This window comes from Platalea leucorodia (genome assembly GCF_965183815.1).
Source record: "Platalea leucorodia genome assembly, chromosome: 5".
Taxonomy (NCBI): Eukaryota; Metazoa; Chordata; class Aves; order Pelecaniformes; family Threskiornithidae; genus Platalea; species Platalea leucorodia.
This window is the reverse complement of record NC_138827.1, coordinates 53308730-53327843: the sequence shown is the minus strand read 5'-3', so window position 1 is coordinate 53327843 and position 19114 is coordinate 53308730. Positions and strand designations below refer to the sequence as shown.

Below are 19114 nucleotides of genomic sequence, written 5' to 3'. Positions count from 1 at the left end.
ATGACGGAGACCACCAAGACCCACGTTATCCTGCTGGCCTGCGGCAGCTTCAACCCCATCACCAAGGGCCACATCCAGATGTTCGGTCAGTCCCGCCGGCAGCGAGGCGGGGAGGAGGGGCGGGGGGTGCCGGGGCTGCGCCGCGGGGCGCGGGGCGCGGGGGCGCGCTTCGGGGGCGCAGCCCCGTTCCGGGGGGGGCGCCGCGGGGGGCGGGCGCCGCGGGGCCGCCCCGGCCGGGCGCTGTCCGCGGCGGGCGGTGCTGAAGGCGCCGCGGGCGGAGGCCGACCCGGGCCTCGGCCTCCGGCCGCGCCGAGAGCCAACAGCAGAAAGGCTGACCTCCAGCCTCGGCTTATGTTTCCCTTGAGGTAGCGGGGTTCCCCCCGTCTGCACTCACCTTGTCACGCTCCCGCCCCCACAAAACCCCCGGGGTCCGTCCTGGCAAGGGCTCCCGGCGATATTTGGAAGCTGCCGCTTGCCCGTTGGGTCTGCAAGTCTGAGGTCGCTGCAGCACTTTTATATCCTCTCTGACCGGGGAAGGAGGGAGGGACCGGGTCAAGCAGCTAAAGCCAGGTATGGCAGAAGTGAACAAAAATATAGGCAGTTAACTGAAATATTAGAATACCCAACCTTTAGATTGACAGTAGGTCGAAGGAATCGGAAATGTTCGTGTGAGATGATTGATATTACTGAACATCCGTGAGATGATCCAAATGATGGGGATGCTAGAATCACTGCTACAGCCTGTTCAGGCAAGACAAGAGGGAGGGAGGGAGGGAGAGAGGGATGGAGGAAGGGCAGTCTCTGTCAAAGGCAGTCTGACATGCCATAAATACTGACAGTTCGGGTAAAACTCGAAATGCCTGGAGATCCCTATACAAACAGTGACTTACCTGGGGTGGGGAGGAGTCCTGTGAGGGTGAAGTGTCCACTGCAGACCACCGAAAAAAATGGGAGTAGAAAGATCAGCTCCTCTAATATCCCTCCTTGGAGTGCAGACAGAGGAACCATCCTTGATGTCTGATAGGAGACTTGAGGCTGGGGACCAGATGCTGAAGGTCTTGTGCTACAGTTGGAGAAGCATCCCTAGGGTTTCTAAAAGCTGTACATAAGTTTCTAAGTGCAAAAATGATTGAGATCAGCTTGGGGTATTTCTGCGTCAGACCTTGTTTTCATACATCGTAATGAGTTGGGCAGCAGGCTAGAAAATGATGGTTTTCTTAGATGCAAATGATGACATTGTTATTCCATTTCATAAATGCCAGCAAAATGTAGTCCTGGGCACCAATATACCTGAAACTTCAAAAAAATCCTATTCCCTAAGCTAAAAACAATTGCGAACAACAAGGAACAAGAGGAACTATTTAAAAATAAAAACAATAGCTAAATGAAATTACAGGGCCTTGGTTGATAGAAGCAACTATTGATAAAAGAGATTTCTGTAATCCACATTGTTTAGTCCTAGATGGTATTTTGATTAAGAAAAGTAATACTAAAAATATCAATGTGGCCCATATTCAGTGGACTAAAAACCAGTAACAAGATATAATTTAGAAAATAAGGATCAGTGAGATATTGGTATGCAGTGGGTGTTTTTAGTAGACTCCCAATGAGATTCTTTTTTTGCTCAGTACTGTTCAGTATCTTTATCAATGACCTGGGAAAAAACATATAATCTCCGCCAGTAAAACGTACCAATGACCACAAAGTGGGTAGAACAGCAATTAATGATGGTAACAAGTCGGTTGTGTTGCCCAGCCCGGGTTGTTTGATGAAAAGGGCTTGTTCAAACAGCGAAGTCAAATGCAAAGTCATATGTCCAGCAAGGAGGAACGCACATCAAATATAAACAACAGGCAAATGTCTTCTGCCAAACAGCGACTGTGTCAAGGACTGAGGAGTGATTGTACATAGCCTGCTGAATACAAACTCTGTGTGATGCTGTAAATAAAGCAGCAAATGCAATCTTTGTAGATATAAGCAAGGGAATATCAAGCAGAAGAAGAAAGGTTGTATTATTTTCATGTACAGCATTAGCAAAACCCTTCTTGGAGGAACAGTAACAAAAATTACTTTAGCTCCAGAAATAAGGCTTTGTGGCAAGAGTTTAGAGAGGCTCAGTCTAGATCCACCCTTAAAGATGCTAAGGAGCAATTTGATCCTGGCCTTTAAGTATCTGCTTGGGGGAGGGATATGTGATATGTGATGGAAGGGGGCTCCTTTATTCAGCTGGTGAGGACTGGTGAGATGCCAGGAGCAGGTTTGGATACCACACCACTTCAAACTACAAACATGGTGTGTGGTTTTGAGTGAAGGTAATCAAGTAGTAGGAAAAAGTACTTGGGTACCTGATGGATTCTCCGTCACCTGAAGGCTGCAAATCAAGACTTAGACGTCTTTCAGGAAGACATGTTTTAGCTCAAAGAGGATGGCTTGATGCGGAAATTTTCTATGCATATGTCCTGCAGAGATCCTGGAATATAAGTCCTGAGATACCTGATATGGACAAATGAGTCTTCCACGAGGAAAGGACACAGAATTTAGCTTCTAAATCCCTGTTCATTTTTGTTTGAGGAACACTTCCGCCCAAGTCTAAAAGAATAATCATGTGAAGCCATGGGAATCTCAACCAAAATCTGTGTTATTCGTTTAGCTCTGTGCTATACGAGTCCAACCAAAACAGTACTCCATCCTGTAAATGTTGCATTTCAAACAGCTGAATTTGTGCAAAAATATTGTCTTTATCTTTCAGACAAATATTTGGGCTTTGTGAGCCTGATAGGAGGATTTTTTGCTTAACATAGAGAGATACAATTTATCTGTTTAACACATGGCACTAATTAAGCCAAAAGGAAGTATAAGATTTGCACTGGTATGCCACTATAGACATGCCATTATATGCCAATCACAATTTTTCTCAGTCTGGATCTTACCATGTTTTATTCAGGCCAAAAGCCAACCTTTTCCCATAGGATTTTTGCCTGAATAGGAGATGGGTTAATTATTTGGAAGTCTCTTCTAGTGGGGGAAAGATTCCCACTGGATTATTTTTTCCACCAGTCATGTGAATTTAAGACTCAGTATCATCATTATCCTTGGGTTTACAGAAAGCTGGGATTCTTGTTACAACCCTAGACCTGCAACTGCATCCCACCGCTGACCCTCGTGTCTGTGCAGAGCTGAACTTACTGCAACAGGGCTCCCTCCATCCTCTGCCAGTTAAAAGGCTGGGTCACTAGGGCTCACCACTGAGGCTGATTCATGTCTGTGTATATAAAACGAATACTGTACATACAAATTAATAATTAACATTAGGTATATGACATATAATAAAAAAGTAGGTGAGATACGGTGCTGTACAGCCATCCATACCAAGGGGTTGAGACAAACACCCACATAGCCCTGAAAACACTCTGAGTTATTTGTGGTATCAGATGTGCTTTGAGATATACGTATATTCTGAGTCACAAATTTGAGTTGTATTTTCTAGCTTTATGTGGCTATGAGAAATGTTTTAGGATGATAATGTCGGGGGGAAGAAAGGCAGGAGGAGAGCAGAGGGCAGAGGTTGTTTCTAAAACTTGACGTGAACATTGGTGGCCTTTAGCCCGAAATGAAAATCCATTTATATCCTGAAGAGGCATGGAGAAGAAAAAGCAGATCCCATGCAGGAAGTCTTAATAATTGGAGAAAAATAAGATTCAGAACAAAAAGTCCTGTGTTAAAGCCACATGATGGTGGTGGATGGTGAGGCACTGGAAGAGGTTGTCCAGAGGCTGTGGATGCCCCATTCCTGGAAGTGTTCAAGGCCAGGTTGGATGGGGCTCTAAGCACCCTGGTCTAGCAGAAGGTGTCCCTACCCATGGCAGGGCGGATGGAACTGGATGATCTTTAAGGTCCCTTCCAACCTAAACCATTCTATGATTCTATGAAAACCCCACCACTGTTCGGTGCCAGGGAGCCCAGCAGCTTACCTCAGCCAGCACGGCCAGCAGACACCCAAACTCAAACCAATTGACTTTAATTTCCCTCTGACACTTGGAGAAACACTGAACATGGGGTAGATGCTTAACCCTCCTCCCCTGCAACTGGCTCAGGAGGGGATCCTTTGAGATGTCCCTGTGCTGGCTTCAGCATCTCAGTGCCGAACTGCTGGGGACATGCGGAGCGGCATGGCACTGCCGGCCACGGGATTTGCTGCCTAAAGGACATCTCCCTCCATCTTGGCCTCGCTGCAGTTCGCCTACAGCTTCTTTCCCATGCAAGTGATGCCACCCAAAGGACAAAAGCCAACAAACCAATGTCAAAAGCAAAACCTAATCCATGCAGCCCTGCTAACACACTGAAGCCCATGCTGGCACTCTTCCAGCTGATGAGCTTGTGCTTGCTTTGACAATTAAATCATTTCCCCACCTTGTGCCAGCTCAGGGAACCCCAACACAACAGTGTCCTCCTCCTCCTGGGATTCAGAGCATGAAAACCAAAGGGCAGCCCGGCAGAGCAAGATAGAAAGTGTATTTTTCAATCAAAAAAACATGGTTCACTTTGAAGGTGGTCTTGGGTAAAATACTGGGATTAAAGGCATCACCATGCAAGGTCAGAGGCTCCAGGTTTTCCGTGGTTCTCTCTCTTGGTGTTTCAGGATTGGAGAGGGAGGCAACAAACTGCCAGAGTTGGATGGAAGAGATTTCGATGAGTGAGTTTCTTTGTAGCTCTGTGGGGGAAAGGGCTTGTCCTGTCCTGTGGATATGTGAGAATCAGAGAGTTGTTCTGATGATTTCTGCAAACTGAAACATGAGTGGTTTGGTGGAGGGAGATGGTATCAGATCGATCAAGATGCAGTGTTTTGATATTGATTTTTTTTTCTAATTTCTTTTTATTCAATTTTCTTAAATTGTAGAAGAAAAGGCCTCTCTGTAAATGCCCTCATTCCTTGTTTTGGCACATTAAACATTTTTTCTTGCCTTTTTAAAGTTCTGAAATTCCTCCCAAGCTGTCCTTTCACGTGCAAACTTCTGGCTTCAAGGAAATGACCTTGCTCACCAAACGTGGTTTTATTTCAGCCCATCTCTAAGAGCAGCCTGACACAGCTTCATCTCCAGGGCTTGGGTCACCCATCACATCCATCCCTTTTTGACATGTCTCGTCCCTCTTTCCACCTCTGCTCATCAGCCTTTGATTAGCAGAGCTTTACTGGGGATCTCCCTGCCCTTGCAGAGGAAGGTTTCAAGGTGTCCTTCCCCTCTCCCGGCTGCACGGTGCCCGTGAGGTCAAGGGACATGGAGGCTGGGGGCAGCGGGATGCTCAGAGCTGGGCTCAGAGGCAGCCATTTGGGTGACCCCCAAGGAAAGGGTTGGGATGTTGTTATTTCACTCCACAAGAGGCACTTGGCTTTTTTTACAGCTATTTTTTTTTTTTTGGCACTCAAGTGTTTGATAGCAAATAGGCGATTTTCATCAAATCTGTAGTGTCTCAGATGTAGCCTTCTCATAGGGAGTCTCGCTACCTTAGATGGTTTAAACCTATTTGGCCATCGAGTTTCCCACTCACTTCATTTCAAACAGTGCCAGGACCTGGACTTGCACAGAAACACATAGCTCATAGATAGGGTGCATCTTGAAATTCAGCAAATCTCTGCTGTTTTTCCCTTCACCGTCCTTTTTGTCTAATTAAAACTAAATTTTCCCAATATCCTACATGCATGTGTCATTGAAGAGAGTTTATATCCTAACGAGCAGCTGGATAAAAAACATTTCTGATGGAAAACAATGAAAGAGGACTCTGCCATCAGAAGTAAAACTCTCCATTGCACGACTTCTTAAGAAAATTTGAGCAATTAAAAATCCCAGCAGGCTGCTCTTTGATTATTCAACACAGCCCTTCTAGAGGAGCAGCACTGAGGTCTGCTGCATCATGTAAATAGGCTTTTGAGATAAAGGGATGGAGTTTTGTAAGTACAGAGGGAGGAAGAGGCAGGAGCTGAGGCTTTTGTCAATTGTGTGTTGTCTTAATATCCTGAATTTCAAGAATCACTTTTTCTTACTTTGTTGAGATGACTGAACTGCAGAGCAGTTTAATGAGAGCATCGCTGCCTGGGATGGAGCTGGGAGAAATGCGTGAACAGAATGACAGCTCACCCTTTCCCCTTTTGCTTAAATGTGAACATATCTGTAAATGACCAGAAGCAAAATTCTGCCTCCCTGTCCAGCCCCAATCTAGCAGAAGCTCATTGGGAGCTTGAGAGAGGTTTTGCCTCTGCTGTCTGTAACATGAGTAAGAAGTCAAGGCCTCTGCAAGGCTGCCTCGTGTTTCCATTTCATCTCCGGGCTGAAATCTGAATGCGTAATTAGCTGGAGTAATCGATGGAGCGAGAGGCGGGTGATGGGACTCCGGGAGGATGTGACGGACAGGGAGGGCCTGATTCAGCCCCGGCTTTGCTCCGCATGGCGTTGGCAGGGCTCAGGGAGCACAGGCAGCACAGGCAGAGCAGCAGCAGGAAGGATCCAACCTGGGGCAGAGCCAGGATAGACGTTACTTGTAACACCTTGGGTGATTTATTGGACATGGGGAGCTGCAGCATCCGTGTTCACCTCTCAGCAGCTTTTTAAGTTAATTCTGGCCGGGCTCTGCAATGCCATAGAGGTGATTCCACTGACACCCTAGCTGCTAAAATCACAGCAAACAGCCTACATCTTTCATAGGAAGAAAGGCTCTGGGAGGGCAAGACATTCTCAGCCCAGCCAAGTGCTCCCAGCTCAAAGTGGTGGCAGACGGCGAAACCGGTCAGCCCAGCCTTGTGCCATGGGGGGTGAGTCACCTGCATGCCTCCACTCCCAGCACTTCCCCAAAACATGCCGAAACTGCAGTTTCTCGGGTGCTGTGCCAGGAGGACAGAACAGCACCGGCAGGACCACAGCACCCATGGCTCTTTTGGGTGCCATTATATATCAGTTAATGTCACATTCCCATCACTGCATCCCATACAGACTCTTTTTTTCATGGCCTTTATCACCGGCTTCCTGCAACTCAAGCATCTCATCTCCTCTTTATGACCCACAAAGAGGAGGAGTTTTCGCAAGCACCAGATTAAAATCCATCAATAACCACTCAGGGATTCTTTTAAAATATTTATAAGCTCTTAAACATTTAGCAGTATTTATTACGATCTGTGAGACATTACATTGTCTCTATGACAATGCCACCTCCCAAAATGTGCCACGTACCTTCTCTTACTTCCACCGACTATAAACAAACCCAGCAGTGAGAAAAACAGTCCTACAACCTCATTCAAGAAAGAAACAGGGTCTCCACTTCTGTTTAAAAACCGTTTGTGCTCGCTAAGATGCTCACACCTCTTGCATCATCTTCTCTGATACTTTTTAATAGCAGCCCGTGCAATGCCGAGGGTATCAATTAGCTGAATGCTAAACCCCAGCAGTGGCAGCCCATGTCTCTCATGCGACCTTGGACAAGTTACTTAATCTCTCCTGACTTGTGCAACGAGGGGGACTCACGTCTCGGCTTTCCCTGACAGGCTGCTGTGCATTTGTGTCGGGTACTGCAGCGATGGGGGACACAGGTAGGAGTGGCTTGTGATTAGGCTGATCTTTGTGCATCTGAGCAGCAGCTGGCCTAAAATAGACATCCTCACCCCTCCATGCTCTGGCCTTCGAAATCCTTTCTGGCAGCAAGGCAGGGGCACTGCAAGGGGTCCCCTGAGACGAGGAAGAAGGCGCAGAGATGTATCGGAGACGGCTCCGAGCCCGTGTCTCATCGCTTGCAGCTGGGGAGCAAGGGGCAAGCAGAAACAGTCTGGCTGCGTTGAATGTGCAGCACAGGTAACCCTAGCTCTAGCCCTAACGCTAACCCTTACCTTAACCCTAGCCCTAGCCCCCACCTGGGACCAGGGAGGTGGAACAGCCCAAAGCACCTAACAAAGACCCAACAAGCTCTAAGACAGAAAAATCAGCCTAAGGTGGAGATAAAGCCAGGGCACCTCTGGACTTTGAGATGTGCGTGTCCTCTCTGGCATTTATAACCCCTGAATGCAAGCGCTCCTGCAGCGGCACTGGTGCCCAGCCAAGCAGGGCTGGATTTTTGGGATGCCCTGCATGGAAAAAGCTGGGAAAAGTCTGCGGTGCCCACCACAGCTCTGAAAACAAACCAGGACCAGGGCACAGCTCTTGTCCCCCCAAAGCAGCATTGCTTGCATGTATTGATGGTGTGCAGTCACGCCTGGAGAAGACAACCTAATTCGGGAGCATGTTTTATTTCTCTCCTTTCCAGCATCAACTAATTTCCTTTGGTAAGCTTGAGCTGCTGGATGTAGCTTGGTCATGCCAGCAGAAAACTGCTATATCCATATTTGGGAACAGAAAAACATAGAGTCTTTAGAAATACATATTTTCAAGAGCTTGCCCTATACATTTGTTTTGGAGCTGGAGTAGAAGGGGGCAAACACAGAGGAGCTCCCCACGGGATGGGTGGAGAGCCTGTCTCTGAGCCAGGCAAGGAAGGACTTGCTCAGCCCCTGCTCCACAAAGATTTCTACTTTCATCGAAAATCCAACACCCCCTAATTGAGCTTAAGCCTTCCCTAAGGAGATCACGTTTTGCTAGGGCTTATTGGCAAGGGAAGTAAGAAAATCCAGTTTTCCCAGTGAGACCTTGCGAGCTGGGTTAGGGGGGCTGAAAGGCACAGCTTTGCTTCTGGCGCATTTGCTTTGTGCAAAGACATCGTTGATACTTCTTTTGGGGGAGAGGGGGCCTTGGGAATAGATCTGCAAAGAGAGAGGGTTTCACTGAGCCACGCAGCCAGGAAAGCCACGGCTGCAGTAATGGGAACATGACATCCCTTTGGTATCACCGTGAGGTTGAAGCCCTCCCTCAGCTGCCTCTGCCACCCCATGCTGTCACCAGCATCCCCCCGACCTTTCTGCATCTCCATAGGTGGGACATTTTCTGCCTGCACAGTCCCAGTTCAGCCAGTGCAGATCCCTGTCAGGGTCAGCATCTTCAGATGCTTTGCCAGCAAAGACAAGCCATGGGTCAGAGTCACAGTGTAGGGGTCAGCCCCATGTAGAGGCAACCCAAGACCAGCAAAGAGCCGCCAGGCAACTGCTCCCTGTCTCTGCTGCATGGGGATTTGGGGACCGTAAATCCTCTGCTCCTGGTAGGGTTGTGATTCTGCCGTGCATCAGCCCGAAGGAGCAGCACTGCGCGAGCCGGGGTGTACAAAGCACTGCCTTTGATGTGCTACAACGGCTTGGAAATGAAAACAAATAGAGTGCTTGCAAGGGGAAATTAGGGCAGCGGAAAAAAAGTGTGGAAATCAGTTGGAGTTTTTTTCCCCCCCATTTTTTTTTTAAAAAAGGCACTGGATGACACTGATTTCCCAGCCTGTGGCTGGCTGAGATGGGGACTGGGACCTCTCCAGGGACCAACATTGTGGTGCCTGTCCTACTTCGGCTATGCCACCTGCATCCTGGTGGAAGCAAAATAAGACCACAGCAGGATAATGAAAATATTCGCCAGGTGCCTTTTGCTGCTACCCTTGTGCTGTTTGACTATATCTGTGGGCCCAGGGCAATAAAAATCATTTCAAAACAGAGCAGTCAGGACTACATGCAACACCCTCCCCTTTGCTTGCCAAACAGTTTATTTTTGCTCCTGATATTTCGACTTTCATTGAAGCCAAGATGCAGCCACAGACTACCAGCTCCGGGCCAGATTCGTGCCACAAATTGATGTCGCTTTACCGCGGGCGGCACGTTTACATCGTTTTACACCAGCTGGAGAGCTGTTAGCCTTGAAAACCCTACAGGAGAGACGGATTTCAGATGAAATCACTCCAACTGCTTTTTGCCCAGTCCAGCTGCAGTGATGTTCACTCCCCTGGTTTGTACTTAAATAAATCCTGGTGCTCAGAGGGGCATTTTACTCCAAGCGCTGGCAAATGCACATTTTGGCACGTTTCTCTCTAAAAAAATGAAGAAAATACTATGCTGGAAGAGGAAAACTCGCTCCCCTGCACCATGCATCACGTTACAGCATGCACAGCTCTTGCTGACTTATGGGGTGGCTGGCTAATGCACCAGCCAGGGAAAGTTATATGGCCTCTCACTTTTCACTTCAATACCATGCATACAGAGACTTGTCTTACCTAGAGATGCTTAATCCTTCTCTGAGGGCTTCTAAGCAAGGTGTTTCGGTGCTGTCCTGTGGCAGGGAGCTCAAAAAACGTCCTTCTTCACATCATCTTCTTCATCCATTTTCATCTGCTAAGAGTTGCTTTTACCAGCTTAGATGCTTCCCCTCACCTTGCCAGCCTCAAGACCTCTAAGATGCCCAGGCAGTAGCTCTGGGTGTCAAATACCAGGTGGAGGGTGGTCCACCTTGGCAGGAATCAGCTGCCCATCCTTCAGGTAAGACCCAGCAAGGTGCTGAGCACATTCCTCCTGTGATACCAGGGTGGAGATCTCTGGGCAATAAATTATATCACTTCTCCTTAGAATTGGTGAGAATGACAGCACTGTGCTAATCACCTGCCTGACAGAAAAGTAGGTCCAGTGCCTATGTGGAGGAGCTGGTGGCAGCTTCAACTCAAGAAGCAGCTCCCCGTACTTGTCCTCATGTTGCTTACCTGATGGGCATTGCCTGCTCCCACCTGCTCCACCACAGCAGGGTGGAATGCTCTAGAGGGGAAAAGTGCTTTGGCCTGGGTTGCTTTGCCAGGATCTTCCTCAGATGCTTTTTCTCAAGCTCTGAGACCTTGAGGGTTTCTTCCCAGGGTCCTGTGTGCCTTCTCACATGCACTGCCCCTTGAAATACTCCAGTTCTGAAAAAAGAGGGAAAAATAGGATGCCTTCAATTTAAATTTCAATTATATCAAATAGGCTGTTCCTCTATGGCCCAGGTCACCTGGGACCAGCCAGATCCCCTGCCCAGGCACCGTCTTGTTGGGTCTCCAGCAAATGCTCTCCTATTTCTAGATTAGCTTGCTGTGACTCAGTCTTCAACCTTTTTTTTGTTTGTTTTAAACATCTAATTTCACTTTTCTGCCATGAAGCCATGAGTGGTCAACAGATGGTGATAACATGAGCCTCATTAGTCATCACTCGTGCAGCTCTCAGAGCTGGACGCTGGTGGGGTGCCTGGGTGGGCCAGGAGGTGGGAGGGTCAGGTGCTGCAGCATCATTTCTCTGGGGTCTTTCATAGCCTCCACTTCTACCGCGAGTTTCCAGGTATTTGGTGGCCAATGCTTTTTTGTGCCTATGAGAAACCATTAAAACAAATGAGCAGTAATGATTAAAGGCATTTAGCATGGAAGTCCCTTCTAAATTTCTTACTTCTACAATGCCTGGATGCAGCTATGGACTAACGGAGTGAGGCGGGGAAAGTGTAACAGAGCAGTTAGCTTGGAGATGAAAATCATTAAACATTAGGGGATTTAATGGGATATTTCTACCAACCAAATGTCTCCTGGGAATCTGACTGAGATCATCTAAGGGGCACTGAGCTTGAGGCAGGACAGGCTGTTTGGGTCAGTGGGACACACTGGGATCTCCCTAGGCTTGCCTTGGGAAGGGTCAATCCCATGACAAAGAACCGTGCTCTGCCCCCTCCTCCTGATTGTCTTGAAGAGCAGTCAGGGCTTATTCCTCTAGTAGAAGAGTTGTTTTGTCCCTCTGGGAAGTCTAGGAAATGGAAGTGCTGATGGTTTCCCCAGCTTTGGCCAAGGTGCAACTGTAGGCAATGGGTGGGTGAAGATGCTGGTTGGGGCAGAGAAAGTGGCCCTGGAGCAAGCGGCAGAGAAGAGCTGGGCTCTGAGATGAGTACATCTCTGATGAATACATCCCTGATTTGGCATTCAGAGGTTGGGTTTTTTGTTGTTGTTTTATTTTTTTTTTTTTAATATATATATATATACACACACACCACTCAATTAGGCTGAGAATAACTGCTGGCGCCTTGCCTGAGTTGGGCTCGGGGTAGAAAGCAACATTTAAGTCCTGCAAGTGCTGCTAGCTTGAGAATAAAACAAAGTGTGCTGGCGTATCTGGGTCACTCTCCCCTGCAGGAGAAGGTATTTTAGACAGTGGGAAAGCGCCTGCCTTGCCCTCGGCACCTTGTGGCTGCGTCCCGCCTCCCATCCAAGGATGTTGGAGGCCAAATTGCTCAAAATGAAAATGAGACACCTGGGAAATGGTTTTGCCTTCTCCATCGCTTGTGGCTGTGCACCCTCCTCTGCCCTGGCTCTTGGGGAAGAGCGATTAAGACTGTGCAAAACTTTCTTGCCTCCCTGCTACCTCGTGTGTGTTTTTGGAGGGCTGGCGCAGAGTGTGAGTGGGCTGCAGCTTCAATCCCCCATGGGGAGAAGGGCATAAATCAGAGCTGGCTGGTGGCATTCCTCCGTGAAAGAAAAAAAAATAAAAGGAAATAGGAAGTCTTAGGGGTGCAGATGAACCAGGTACAAAGGCAAAGCAAATACAATTTGAAATTACACCTTGAAAAATTGAACACGAGGAATATTTGATTTCATTAACACCAATTTAGGTGATGGAGCAGTGCCAGAAGAGCTGAAACGTTGCGATTAAATATACTCAGTGAGAACCGCCAAAACGAAACATCTCTTAAATAAGCACTGATTTCCTATTGGGGAAGCAGGATGCTATTTTTTCATTCAATCTGGACAAAATCATCACTTATCATTTTTGTAGCCTTGGACCATATCCTCTGATTGGTCTTTCCCCACTGTCACGTTGCAGGAAATCAGTAGAGCCAAAAATATTTGAAGTGCATTTGCAGAGGAGGTGAGCAAAGCTGGGCTGGGGCAGCGGGGAGGTGTCAACAGTGCTTGGGAAGGGTCCAAGTGTCACCCCTGTCCCATCCTTCACCAACATAGCAAGGCTAAGGTCAACCACCAGCCACTGCAGAGGGGCTGTGCCGGAAGGCATGGAGCTGGGGAGCTGCAGCTGAAAGCTCTCCACTGCACAACCGTGCTGCCGGTGGGCTAATGCATGTCTTGGCAGGGTCCATTGCTGGTAGTTTATTTATGTCAACAATGTTTAAAAGCCATGCAAGTTGTCTGGAGCATTAAGGACCATTTACACCGGAAAAGAAATGAGCTTTTCTCTTCCAACCCAACATCCTTGCATTGGTGTTGCGGGCTATAAGGTGCTTGTAGAAAGTGAAAATATTGGAGGCTGTTTTCTGGGTCCAGCACAGTCTCTGGACATCACAGGTATTAAACAGGCAGGAAATAGGCTGGGAACGGCCAGGAAGCCATGACAGAAGGCTGAGCCCAAAGACAATGAACAGGCCAGAAACCCAACAAACCGGCAGAGAAGCAGGACTGAAACTCCTGAGACCAATGTTTTTTCAGACCAAAGTTTACTCTTTCCCAGGAAAAAAATCTTTGCACAAGCAGGGAGGGAAGGTTGGGAGTTGCACAGATGGCTGACTGTAAGGAATACAGACAAGAAGAGGAATGCAAAGATACTGCAGTGTCTTTGGCATCAGCCATGTCTGCCAGGAGACCACAAGCCTGGTCTCCACAAGCAGCATATTTTGCATGAAAGACGCAACAAATTTTATTAAAAAAAGACTTTTTCTGAGAACACGGACTTGGGGGTTTGGAAGAAGCACCACAACATCAGAGCTGCCACAGTGGTTCAAAGCAATGACCCACCAAACCCAGAATCCCATTTCCAGAAACCCAGAAGAATGACCAGTGCTGTGTTGGGTGTGGGGCTCCTCAGCTTAGCCTCATGCTGTGCACAGCCCCGCTTTCTTCGGGTTGGAAGACTCAAGGGCGGCAGAACACCCAAAAGCAGAAGAAGACCCAAAGGCAGAAGATCCAAAGGCAGAAGGAGACCCAAAAGCAGAAGGAGACCCACCCTCTTTGTCCTTTCCATGCCAGCCATGACCTCCGTTCTGTCTCCCTCTCCTTACTGCCCAACTCCTAGTTGATCCTTGTGCAGAGCCACATCACTGATCACCCATCATTTCGAGATGCTGAGATCCCACACTTCCTCCCACATGTGCCAGGAGCACACACTGTGGCAGGAGGCACCACGACCTCTGCCTGGGGGAGGGCGAACCACCAACAGCCCCGGCGTCTCTTAGAAGAGCTAAAGTAGTTTTGGCTTGCCTTGTACAGAGGATGAGACTCAAGTCTCGATGAGCTAATGCGTTTGGACAGGCTTGGTTACAGCTGCCTGTCTCCCTCTTCATTTAGCCACTGAAGAGTAAGTCAGCCTGAGAAAATTGAATCTGTAAAAAAAATAATGAAGCTTTAAATGCAGCATCGTGCTTGCAGCATGGATGCATCTAGACGCTGCAATCTAATGCCACTATCTTGTGCCACCCTCAAGCCATGGTGCCACCTACCCGAAGTCCTCTGCCACTTTCCCGGCAGTGGAGGTGGCTGCTCCCACTGTGGTGCCAGCCCTGCTAGCAGCACAGCTCCTCTCCAAAGGGAACTTGAGATGTCATGAAAACACAATCTTTTTAAAGGCTTTTTCGTTGAACTGAATGGCTGTGAAGGTCTGCCTTAGCTGATGGTTACACAAAGTGAGCCAGCAGAGCTGCAAATGAGTGGGCAGAGCCACCTGATGGACACAGCCCTGCAAGCAAACATAGAATCATTGAATTGTAGAATCATAGAATCGTTAAGGTTGGAAAGGACCTCTGAGATCATCAAATCCAACCTGTTAACCTAATTTCCTGGTCTACCTCTAAACCATGTCCCTAAGCACCACATCCACAAGTTTTTTTAATACTTCCAGGGACATTGATTGCACCACTTCCCTGGGCAATCTGTTCCAGTGCCTAACCACTCTCTCTGTGAAGAAATTTTTCCTAATATCTAATCTAAATCTCCTCTGGCACAACTTGAGGCCGTTTCCTCTCGTCCTATCACTTGTTACTAGGGAGAAGAGACCGACCCCCACCTCGCTACAACCTCCTTTCAGGTAGTTGTAGAGAGTGATAAGGTCTCCCCTCAGCCTCCTCTTCTCCAGGCTAAACAACCCCAGCTCCCTCAGCCGCTCCTCATAAGACTTGTGCTCTAGACCCTTCACCAGCTTCGTTGCCCTCCTCTGGACACGCTCCAGCACCTTGATGTCCTTCTTGTAGTGAGGGGCCCAAAACTGAACACAGCACTCGAGGTGTGGCCTCACCAGTGCCGAGTACAGGGGCACTATCACCTCCCTGGTCCTGCTGGCCACACTATTCCTGATACAAGCCAGGATGCCATTGGCCTTCTTGGCCACCTGAGCACACTGCTGGCTCATGTTCAGGCGGCTGTCGACCAGCACCCCCAGGTCCTTTTCTGCCAGGCAGCTCTCCAGCCACTCCTCCCCCAGCCTGTAGCATTGCATGGGGCTGTTGTGACCCAAGTGCAGGACCCGGCACTGAGCCTTGTTGAACCTCATACAGCTGGCCTCAGCCCATTGATCCAGCCTGTCCAGGTCCCTCTGCAGGGCCTTCCCTCCCTCCAGCAGATTGACACTTCCACCCAACTTGGTGTCATCTGCAAACTTACTAAGGGTGCACTCGATCCCCTCATGCAGACCATTGATAAAGGTATTAAACAAACAGGACTGGCCCCAATACTGACATGGTCTGCCCCAAAGCCAGGTGAGAATGAACCAGTTTGTGACTTGAAGACACTCTCTGCCAGTCGTAGGCAAGACAGAACCAGAAGGCAGGTATTCCTGTTCCTGGCTCAGCCCTCTATTTGCTACACTATACTGCTGCTTCATAGCACGTGTGTCGACCCGCATCCTTACTTTGCAGAGATTTACTTGAGGAGATTTACTAGTAAATAAATATACTTTTTCCAAGCATATTTATATTCTATTTGGCATTTCTGAGGTACACAACAAGCTCTTGAAAGTACAGATCCCAACTTTTATATATATGTATTTGAGAGCAGCATCAATTTACAGGTTTCTCTAAATAATACTGTGCAGGTTAAAAAATAAATGAACAATTTTGATGGCAACACAGAGAGCAGCAACATCCATCCCCTCCCAGCAGCACATTCCTCTGTGAGTGCTGTGAGGCCAGTGGCACGTCATCATCCCACAGGATCTATCCTGCTGAAGCTATTGGCCTTGCTGTAGAAACAGGCAAATACTTTTTCCAGTACAGTCACAAGAATTACACGGGTTTGCTTGGGTTTCCAATCCTTTGCATGCTTTCATAAGAAACGAGCTGTTTTCTGCAGGAAAAGGTGTTTTATTAAGGCAGGTGGTGGTAGAGGCTCAGCGTGAGCTCCTGAGAGCCAGAGCAGAGATGACATGCCACCACCATGGGTCACATCCCCTGCAGATGCAGGCTCAGTTCCAGGCTGTTTAACCAGACCTCGAGAAATGGAGAGCCAGGTGAAATCTTTGGCTTTTGCCACCAAAAACTCAAGGCAAATTAATATCATCAGCTGTCTTCGCGGACTTGAAGCAGAGGTTACGTGCAAGGAGTTTATCTCTTCTTAAGAGTGAACTTTATAAAGGCACCGTATGGAATAATGAAAGATGTTTTAATTTAAAACTCAATGGCATTTTTTGTTTGGGAATTTCCTTTTTCTTTTTTAGTTTGCATTTTATATTGCATTACAATGTAAAGGTAGACACAGGTCTGTTGATCTCTGCTCCTTGGCACACCCAAAGCCCAGACTCTCCTGCATGGCAGCATGCATCAGGGAGGCTCCATTTTGGCTTTTCCAAAAATCAGCACTCAGTTTTTGTCCCTGCGTGGTGGCAACTGGCTCCAAGCGTTTCGGTTACCTTCTTGCCTGTGCTTCCAAGACGGTCAGGACAGCCTTCCCACGAACCTCCTCTGCTTCTAGGCTCATCCGAAAACATTTCTTCACTCCTTTTAATTCCTCTTCCAACATCATGGCTCAATTCTTTAATTTTTTTTAAAAGTCTCTTGGTGCTGTTTTCTGTAACTTATACCCTATGCAGTCTTTTTTTTTTTTCAATCTAGAAGAGGTCCCGGGATATGGTTTGTGTGAAAGATGCCAGAAAGAGGAGAATCAGGAAAAAAAAATGGCTTTTTTTTCTCTCCTTCTTGATTGATTAACCTTGAAGGCACCGATGGGAAAGCCGGTAGCATCAATAAAGGCAAGCACAGAGAACTGGAGAGAGAAATTGCTGCTGGTACCCCTGATTCCTGTTTTTAAAATGCAAAATGGAGAAGAAAGAGGCTTTTCTTGCACATCTAGCTTTTTGGGCAAGTGGTTACAGAGGGCTGTCGTGGTGGGGTGCAAAGGGAATCCCACCACCCATGGAACTTTGTGCTTTAATTTATGATGCTGGTTCAACCTCAAACCCCCTTGCCCATGCAAAAAAAAAACCAACAAGAATATTGTTTTTTTCTGTGTGTGCTCCCCCATAGGGTGCTTCATGGGGTACCACTTGGAGCACAGATAGCCATAGTCACACACAGGAGCGGGTTTGGTCCCCTCGCTGCCCTGATGAAACCTGCTGGCGGATGGAGACACTCCCACACAGTTCCCAGTGGATAAATAACCAGCAGAGATGAAAAAATATGGTTCAAACGAAACTGTTAATGTTAACCCTTTCAAGCTTAGGATTTTGAGGGCAGGGAGGGAAACTTTCAGTACATCTAATTCTGGCAATTGAATTTTACTTCCTGCACCAATCAAATGATTTAAGCCCTTTTTTCTCTCTCCGGGGGCTGACGCGCCCAGGGCACAAGATCTGGGAAGAAAGCCAGGGAAACGATTTCAGGCGAGTCTGAGGAAGAGGTTTTATTGAGGCTGGCAAATCTCCCACAGCCTGTCACAGGGGCCTGGGGCTGCTCAGCGCCCTTGGGGGTGGGGGAAGTCCACAGCAATTATAGTTCCTTAGTTGACTTTTAACTGACCCAATAGCTGAACAATATTCTCAAGTAGAAATTTCAAAATTTGGAGGAAAAAACATCACTTTGCCGAAGCGGTTCTTCAGAAACATCCCTACCTCCCTGCCCTGCTCAGCCCCTCTCACCTCCCTTGACATATGAGTGCTCCTCATCTATCCCAAGCCATTGCAAGGGAGCTCTAAAATAATTTTAGAGCTGAATTTTTGCCCTGAAGCAGAGCAGGAGCGAGGGCACAGGAGCTGAAGAGATGCACTGCTGGGAGAATTGTCCTTTCCTAAACAGCACAACCCCATCCACACCACCCAGAGAGGATCATTTGACCGGGAAACATGCAAGAAAAACATACCCATCAATGTAGCCATGGAAAAGCCCCTTTCCCCACATCTGGACCCACCAAGCTGTGCTCTCACCTGCCCGTCATGCTGAGCTGTGGTTCAGGGCTCAGCCATCATTCCCATGTGCTTGAACCCAACTGGTGTTACCCTCATGGCGCCGGCAGGCGTGAATGAGCCCATGGCTAATTTTCAATGAGCAGCAGGACGAGGTGTTTCTGTAGCCACTAAAAGCCCAGGAGCCCCAGTTCAGCGCAGCAGCTCCAGAAGATGCAGCAGGATCCCCTGTCCGCTCATGTTCCTCTTTGTGCCTCTTTGCGTTTGCATCTGGCAAACACTGATTGTTCTCCTTCCCCTCTTTTTTCCTATTTCTCTTTGGGAAAGTTTCTTTTGGAGTGGAAATGGGAATGTGACTGGTTTGGCAAAGATGGGTTTATAGGGTGGGTCCTCTGCCCCAACAGCCACTGCCATGTTGATCAGCCAGGATGCGGAAACATCTCCCCAGATGGCAGGAGCTAGCTTTGCTGCTTATTTCCAAGGAATAATGCAGCTATACCACCGAGGGAAGCAGGAGCCATCCTATGCAGGCCGGAGAGCTTTGCACTAGCTTTAGTGGGTGCCAGCTGGGGCTGGGTGCAGGTGGCAGGGGGGAGGAAGGCTTCCTGCAAGTGTAGGATACATTGCACAGTGACATCTCAGGATGGCTGACGGATCCCAAAGTCACCTTAGCTTCAGAAATGCTTGTTTTCTTTGCAAAGGCAAAGTATTTTCTAGATCTTCCACTTGCAAAAAAAAAAAAAAAAAGCACTTTCTTATGACTTATCAATCTTGTCTCCCTTTTTGCCTTTTCCTTTTCTATCTTTTTTTTTCTTTCTACTGTCTCAATAGCTGGGGCAG

The 19114-nt window shown here is 47.9% G+C and overlaps 1 protein-coding gene across 1 annotated transcript in view; it reads left to right on the top strand.

Moving 5' to 3' along the window:
- The window catches only part of NMNAT2 (nicotinamide nucleotide adenylyltransferase 2), a gene marked incomplete at both ends in the record, with an annotated part of 29165 nt that continues 10051 nt past the window's right edge, over positions 1-19114 (top strand). Inside the window, one exon of the mRNA XM_082312121.1 lies at positions 1-85. Coding sequence (XP_082168247.1) covers positions 1-85 — 85 coding nt within the window. The remainder of the gene's footprint in view (positions 86-19114) is intronic.